Source organism: Rhincodon typus, chromosome 25 (genome assembly GCF_021869965.1).
Source record: "Rhincodon typus isolate 14 chromosome 25, sRhiTyp1.1, whole genome shotgun sequence".
In the NCBI taxonomy this organism is placed as follows: Eukaryota; Metazoa; Chordata; class Chondrichthyes; order Orectolobiformes; family Rhincodontidae; genus Rhincodon; species Rhincodon typus.
The window spans coordinates 3,756,631-3,765,257 of NC_063356.1; the positions used below are offsets into that span (position 1 = coordinate 3,756,631).

The 8,627-nt window shown below is 44.6% G+C and overlaps 1 protein-coding gene across 1 annotated transcript in view; it reads right to left on the minus strand.

Moving 5' to 3' along the window:
• LOC109922644 (protein phosphatase 1H-like) overlaps positions 1-4,257 on the minus strand; it is a 31,042-nt gene extending 26,785 nt beyond the window's left edge. The window contains exons 1-2 of the mRNA XM_048611801.1: positions 4,190-4,257; positions 1,912-2,041 (exon numbers count right to left, since the gene is read on the minus strand). Coding sequence (XP_048467758.1) covers positions 1,912-2,041; positions 4,190-4,257 — 198 coding nt within the window. The remainder of the gene's footprint in view (positions 1-1,911; positions 2,042-4,189) is intronic.
• Positions 4,258-8,627: the final 4,370 nt, after the last annotated feature.

The following is an 8,627-nucleotide window of genomic DNA, read 5'->3' on the forward strand; positions in this document are numbered from 1 at the left end:
GTTGAGGGGTGACCTTACTGAGGTTTATAAAATCATGAGGGGCATAGAGAAGGTGAATGACAAGGGTCTTTTCCCCAGAGTGGAGGAGTTCTAAACTAGGGGGCAAATTTTTAATGTGAGAGGAGAAAGATTTAAAAGGGACAGCAGGGACAACCTCTTAAAAAAAAAGTGTGGCTGATGTGTGAAATGAACTGCCAGAGAAAGTGATGGATGCAGATACAGTTACAACACTTAAGAGACACTGTGTTCCTCCAGCTTCACACTGGATAATTTTATGACTAGGAAAGGTTTGGAGGAATATGGGCCAAAAGGAGGCAGGTGGGACTAGTTCAGTGTGGACTGGTTAGACTGAAAGTCTGCTTCTGAGCTGCATGGCTCTATGACTCTACATCTTCAGACAATGGGCTGTGCTTATTGCGCGAGTTACCAGAAGAAAGGGAGGGTTTGGTCACTGGCTTTTCGTGGAGATACTCCGTGGGATGGAGGATGGGAGGACACCAGGCTGGCCATCCCAAGCTGCTGCAGGAGGCAGTGACCAGAGCCAGGCTGGCATCATTCCTCAACGTGGGAGTGGGACATCTCCCCTTCAACCAGGAGATCCAGTGCCACATCCCAAGATCTGCGTGACCTATCCTTCAGTTCCCCAAGGCATCGTGCATGTCGTTGACTCTCTGCTGCAGCACCCCACGCTGTCTGAATTCAAGCAGATGTGTGAAATCTACACATATGGCTCCAAACTAACGGTATCCATTCCACACTTGTGTGCTAAACCTACAGGTTTAGTATCTCCAGACAAATTATAATAAGCAATCAGGCAGCACAGTGGCTCAGTGGTTAGCACTATTGCCTCACAGCGCTAGGGACCCGGGTTCAATTCCAGCCTTGGTTGACTGTCTGTGTGGAGTTTGCACATTCTCCCTGTGTCTGTGCGAGTTTCCTCCCACAGTCCAAAGATGTGCAGTTAGGTGGATCGGTCATGGGAAATTGCCCATAGTGTCTAAGGATATGCAGGCTAGATGGATTAGCCATGGGAAATGCAGTGTGATAGGGTAGATCTGGGTGGGATGGACTTGATGGGCCAAATAGACTGTAGGCATCCTGTGATCAGGACCAAAATTGCCTGTTTAAATCAGGACTTTCCAACAGGCCAGCTGACTGAATTCATTTCATTCCTTTTGATCAAACTGAGGAGCATTTTCTATCCACCATCCTCCCCAACCCACACAGAGGGTGGGGAGTCTTGGGAATCCTCTTCCTTAAAAGGCAGTGGAAGCAGAGACTTTGAATGTTTTTAAGGCTGAGGGAGATAAATCCTTGATCAGTAAGGAGGATGAAAGCTGATTGGGGTGGGGGGGGCACGGTGACAACGAGGTGGCGTCATCAGATCAGCAATGACCTTAGTTCTTAGGGCTAAAGGGATTAAAGGATACGGGGCAAAAGCAGTAACTGGGGAGTGAGTTGGATGATCAGCCATGATATTATTGAATGGCAGAGGAGGCTCAAAGGGCCGAATGGCCTACTCCGGCTCCGGTTTTGTGTTTTTTTTTAAATGGACGGCCAGGCTGGATGGGCCAAGTGGCCTTCTCTTGTTCCTATGCCATGTGCACTCCCAAGACTAAGGTCAAAATACAGTAAGCAAAGGATCAATCTGGGACATGACTCAATGGTCAAGGGGCAAAGACTCAAAACAGCGAGAGGTAAGTGTAAAGGCTCACTAGGAGGCGTAGGAAATGTCTGGGGCGTGCATCATTGGAGGCAGACACATCGGAATCATCTGGGAATTGATTACATGTTGAGCTGGGGAAATGGAAGCAGGGTGGAGGGTCTTTCTGGATGGCGGAAAGGGAGACAGGCTCAACAGTGTCCAAGCACCCACTCCCCCCAAATAGTCTCAGGAACACCATCACTCACCTTGTCCACACTCTCAGCACCTTTGACCACCTCGCCAGCTGTTCTGTTGTTCAGATTCCTCCTCTCCACCCACACTATTTCTCGGGCAGCTTGATCTTCATTGAAGACACTTTTCCCAGCGTTAATCACCCTTTTGCAACAAGGAAAGAAATTATCGCAAGTTGTTAATGTGGCTGTGGCAGGCCCTCTCCTGAACAAAGGCAGATCCCACTAGTCCAGGAAAGTGCATATGGGGGAAAAGTGCGTTCTGGGACATGATTTAACAGCGACGTGGAGATCCTGGTGTTAGACTAGGGTGGTCAAAGTCAGAAGTTACATGGCACCAGGTTATATTCCAACAGATCACAATCACCTGACGAAGGGGCCACGCTCCAAAAGCTTGTGATTTCAAATAAAACCGTTGGACTATAACCTGGTGTTGTGTGATTTCTGACTATGATTTAATTGAGTGACGGAAAAGGCAGGGTGGGGAAGTGGGGGAAGCAATGGTCTAGTGTGACTATCAATAGACTACTAACCCAGAAACTCTGCTCATCTTCTGGGGACTCGGGTTCAAATCTTGCCACAGCAGATGGTGGAATTTGAACTCAATCAACAAAAACAAACTGGAATTAAGAATCCACTAATGACCATGTTAGCACTGTTCTACTGTCAGAAAAAAAACCATCTGGCTCACTAACACCCTTCAGTGAGTCCAGGCCTGCAGCAACGTGGTTGACTCTCAATTGCCCTCTGGAATGTCCTAACAAGCTACTCAGTTGTATCAGTCAATACAAGGTGTCAACAGAGAGGTGAAAACAGACAGACCACCTGGCATTGAGGACTGCAGCAGCTCAGGGAGGCAGCTCACCACCCCCTTCTCAAGGGCTAGGGACAGGCAGAAAATGCTGGTCCCACGATTGAATAAAAAAGGCTTGAGGGGCTGAATGGCCTCCAAGTGCCCCTGCGTATTTTGTGACATCATCCTGCAAGGTTCATCTTTACCCCTCCATCCTTACTCCTCCATCTTTACAGCCAAGCCACCACTTCTGTCCATGGGGTAGGGAAGAATATAGCAGCAAGCTAACCACTACCCCTGCTACAATAAAGCGTACACTCCAAAAAGGACTTTGTAAGCTGTGAAAGGCTGCCTGAGGTTGTGAACGGTGCTATATAAATGCACCTCCTTTTCTTCCAATGCGGAGTTAGTTACTTGCTCATAGTAAACAGCACAAGGGGGTTCCACAAGCTGCAGTCCTGCAGATCGCTAACATGATCCCAGGTGTCACACAAGCAAAGCAAACATGTCCTGCTGATGGATTTTTTTGCACAGCTATCTGGAGGAGGTGCTTATTCAGATGGTATCCAGGTTAAAATTAGCAACAGCCTTGTAAAATCTAACAACCATTTCCTGTTGTTACAGCGAGTCCTGATTCACTGTAAAAGCTTCAATATTCCAGCCTTGACACCAAGAATGAGAAGTAAAATAAACCACCTCTGAATCATAGGCTCTTCCAGCATAAAGGGCCATTTGGCCCAGAGTGCTTGTGCTAGCCCTTTTAATCCAATTAGCCCAGTCCCTCCACTCTTTCATCCTTTTCGAGTATCTGTTCATTGCCATTGGGGTCAGTTAGCTCAATTGGTTGAAAGGCTGGTTTGCAATACAGTGTGACCCCAACAGTGTGGGTTCAATTCCTGCACAGAATGAGGTTACCATGAAAGTACCACCTTCTCAACTTGCTCCTGACCTGAGGCATAAGAAATAGGAACAGCCATTTGGCCCCTTAAGCCTGCTCCATCATTCAATAGGATCATGACTGATCAGACATTCCTCACATCCATTTTCCTGCCCTTTCTCCATAACCCTTGATTCCCCGACTAATCAGGAATCTATCTGTCGCAGCCCTAAACATACTCTGCCCCACAGCACTCTGGAGCAAGGAGTTCCAAAGAATCTCAACACTCAGGGAAGAAATTCCTCCTCATCCCAGTCTTAAACTGAAATGCCTTTATTCTGAGATTATACGCTCTGGTCCTAGAGTCTCCCATGAGGGGAAGCATCCTGTGGGTGGTGACCCTCAGGTTAAACCATCACCAGTCATCTCTCTCTAATGGCAGAGTGAGACTATGGTGGACTTTACCTTTTTATTCATTTCCGTTTGGAAAGTTTTTACTGACTCCACTCTCTCTGCACGCCTGTACAATGCTGTCCAGACTGTCACACTTCACGCTGTAAGAAAATGGCTCATTTCCACCGCTGGATCTTTTGCAAATTATCCCAAACATCTCCACTCGTTACCAATAGTAGAAGCAATTCCTAACTGTCAACTCTATCGAGTCTATCATCAGCAAATCCCCGTACTGCATCGAGACCCAGCCCAGATACTTGTGCTCATACCTCTGGAGTGGGCCTGGTAATCACAATCTTCTATGTCAGACCCAAGACTGAAATAGCAACAAAAAAGAAAGAGAAAAGCAAAAGTAGAGACTGAGGGTGAAAAATGGTGGTGGAACGCAGCAGAAAGAAAGGTAGGAAACAAGATAAATGGAAAAAGAGGAAAACAGACAGGCTAAATGGAAAGAAACAAAGGTAAGGGAAATAAAACACATACAGCAGCAATATGTCCAGTGAATATTGTAATCATGAAGCACGTTGACAAAGCTAAACAAACGAAATGGGTTGTGACCATTTAGTCTTTTCTAGTTCCTCTCTTTCCAAGCAGACAGCCTCATCACTTGACTTTTTGGCACATGATTTCAGAGCCCAATGATGTTCAAATTTGACATTAACTGCAGAATCTGGCAATGAGCCCTTAATGAAAGCTGTGATGTTAAAAAGAAATAACTTACATGATAGAGCAGGGTAAACAATCAGTAACCTTTCTCTCCTTACAGAATGCTACATGGCAGTGGGATGAACAAGGAACCTGAGAAAGTGAGAGACACACACAACCTAGCACTAAGAGTAATTAACAAACTAATTAATTAATTGAGCTGGAATAATGAGGCCATTATCAATTGCTTTTCTACACTGTCTCATGCAAAGAAATGAAATTTCTTCAATAAAGGGAACCAGAAATCTTAGACTGCGTTCAACACGTCAAGGGTCTGAGGGTCTACAAAAAAAAAACTGCAGTTTCTGTTATTTTTGTATGAAGAACATTTTTAAATTGCTACTGAGGGGGAAAAGGTTACCTTTAAATACCTAATTTATCATTGCTTCAGTCTAATTTCAAATAAATAGAACTTATTTTAGAATCCCTACAGTGTGGAAAAAGGTCATTCAACCCATCAAGCCCACACCAACCCTCTGAAGAGCATCCCAGACAGATTCATCCCCCTCTCCTATAACCCCACATTTCCCATGGCCAATCCACCTAACCTGCACATCTTCAGACTGTGGGAGGAAACCCACGCAGACACGGGGAGAACGTGCAAACTCCACACAGACAGTCGCCCGAGGGTGGAATCAAATCCATGTCCCTAGCACTGTGAGACTGCAGTGCTAACCACTGAGCCACTGTGCGTCCTTACTGATTAGATTTTAGCAATGTGTTATATGTTTAGTTGTTGTGGTGCTTTCCGCCAGTTTGGAAAGATTCTAAGTATTTATTTTTACTGTTCTTTGTCTTCATTTCATTTAGGCTATACGATCCCAGAGTATAGAAAGGTTATTTTTCGTGGTAACATTACAACAACTTGCAATTATATAGCGTCTTTAAGGTAGGTGAAGCATCTTGGGATGGCTGCAAAAATGGAATAAAAAGTAACCAATGACAAAGGATGAAATATTAGGAGGTGATTAAAGACTGGTCTGGAATGGTTGGTTAAATCCTTCTAACTCCATGCATCTTTGAGGATTGGTTAGCTTAGTTAGATGAACGGGCTGGTTTGTGATGCAGAGTGATGCCAACAGAATGGGTTTAATTCCCACACCGGCTGAGGTTACCATGGAAAGAAACAAAGGTAAGGGAAATAAAACACATACAGCAGCAATATGTCCAGTGAATATTGTAATCATGAAGCACGTTGACAAAGCCAAACAAAGGAAATGGGTTGTGACCATTTAGTCTTTTCTAGTTCCTCTCTTTCCAAGCAGACAGCCTCATCACTTGACTTTTTGGCACATGATTTCAGAGCCCAATGATGTTCAAATTTGACATTTACTGCAGAATCTACCTTTCAATCTCGCTCCTAGCCTGAGGCGTGGTGACCCTCAGGTTAAACTACCACCAGTCATGTCTCAGTGATGAGAAAGCAGCCCTATGGTCTGGTAGGACTATAATGACTTTATATTATGAGGGGCTTAGGCAAGGTGGATAGAAAGCAGCTGTGTCATTTTAAAGTGAAAGGTAGGAGGTTTAGAGGGGATTTGAGGAAACGCTTTTCACTCAGAGGGTGGAGGAGGCAGGAATGTACTACCTGGGAAGACAGCTGAGGCAGGAAACCTCCCAACCTTTTTAAAAATAAAGTACTTAGATGAGCCACTTGAAATGTCATAACATTCGAAGCTATGGGCTAAGTGCTGAAAAGTGGGGCTAGTGTAGATTCAGAGTAATTCTGACGACAGGTCACTGGACTCAACATGTTAACTCTGCTTTCTTCCCACAGATGCTGCCAGATCTGCTGAGTTTCTCCAGCAATTTGTTTTCGTTTCAGTTCTCCAGCATCCACAGTTCTTTGATAACAAGGTGTAGAGCTGGATGAACACAGTAGGCCCAGCAGCATCAGAGGAGCAGGAAGGCTGACGTTTAGGCCTAGACCCTTTTTCAGAAGGGTCTAGGCCCGAAACGTCAGCCTTCCTGCTCCTCTGATGCTGCTGGGCCTACTGTGTTCATCCAGCTCTACACCTTGTTATCTCAGATTCTCCAGCATCTGCAGTTCCTACTATCTCCACAGTTCTTTGTTTTATTTTCGATTTACCGTTGTTGTCAGTGCAATCTCAATGGGCTGGAGGAGCTCACCTATAACGAATGATTCTATCACCCTCTTCAGTGAATATGAAAAATTCCGTGACACTATTGTGAACAGCCACAAGGGTGTTATCCTGGTGTGTTGGCCAATATTTATTCTTCAACTGACATCAATAGACCCAGCATCTGGTCATTTTCACATTGCTGCTGGTGAGAGCTTCCTGGGTGCAAGTTGGATTCTGCTTTTCCTCCATCACAACTGCGACATGTCAAAAAAAAAATTGACCAACAACTCTTTCAGATATCCTGAGATCACGAAAGTGCTACCAAAATGTAGGTCTTCCTTTCATGTGGCTATGAGGGGGTTAATATTGATTCAGTGCCATAAGCACCGCCCAGTGTGATGACATCACAAGGACAGGTTTGGGAAGAGTAAGGAAGGATCTTGAAGGAGCCAGACCTAAGACCAGGTCCTCCAAACTGTCTGTATAAGAATGTGTTCTCCAACCTAGGGACAATGGAGGTTCAATCATGGAGTATGATTAAGACAGAGATTGATAGACTTATTATTTATAAGGAGATACATGGATACAGCAGGAATATAGTGTTGCGGTAGACAATCAATTGAGATAATAGTATGGCAGTGCAGGTTTGAGGGGCTGAATGGCCACCTCCTATGCTTAGGTTCATATATCTTTGAAAGATATGAACTAGGTATAGGCCATTCAGCCCCTTTAGCATGCTCCACCATCCAATACGATCACAGCTATTCCATCTTGGCTTCAATTCCACTTTCCTGACTGCTCCCCATAACCCTTCAACAAGTTACTATTAAAAATCTGGTGTCTCGCCTCTGTAAATTTACTCAATCCCCTATTCCACAGATTCATGACCCTTTGAGAGAAGCAATTCCTCATTACCTCTGTTTAACTCTGTCACCCCTTATCCTAAAGCTATGACCTTTCCTTCTGTGTATAAGCAGTTGGAGACGAACAATAAATTACATCTTTACTAATACAAGAGGCTTTTCTAATTAGACTAGAAAGTGGTTATCCCCATCCACACCAGGTTACTGGAGAAACACAGCAGAAAGCCTTAGTGGCAGCACATCCAATATTCAGAAGGATCACTGGCCGATTTACTTGCTCGACCCAGAGGAAATCACCCAGGGAACCAAAAGACAGCAAGCAACACCTACTCCCTATGCAAATTAAAGCGTGTGACCTGCTTTAACCGAAAGCAACATAAAGAAATGGAAAACGAAGCATGTTCTGAAATTGGAAACTGAAACACAGAAGATTAAAAATAGGAAAACGGGGAAGTTCTCAGTCCCCTGATTTTGTGTTTTTCTCTATTCTGGATTCTGCCATTATAAAGCACAACTTGTACAAGGGCTGATCAGAGGTCAGTCAGGATTGGAGTCAGCAGGATTGTGATTGAAATAAATCAAAGAGATTCAGAATCCTCTCAGCGCAAATGTATTTTCACATCTCCTTTGAAAGGACAGAGGGAACCATCCTCCAAACCTCCCCCTTTTCATCAACATCAGCTTACCTAACCCTCAGATGCCTATACTGGGCAGCAGCGATGCGGTAGTAAATGTCACTGGGCTAGTAATCCCAAAGCTCATGCTAACGTCTGGGAACAAAACCAGAAACTGATCGAGGAAACACGGCAGGTCTGGCAGCATGCATGCTGAGTTTCTCCAGCAATTTCTGCTTTTATTTCAGATTTCCAGTACCTGCAGCACTTTTTGTTTAATGTTCTGGAAATATGGGTTCAAATCCTGCCAAGACAGATGGTGAAATCTGAATTCATTTTTTT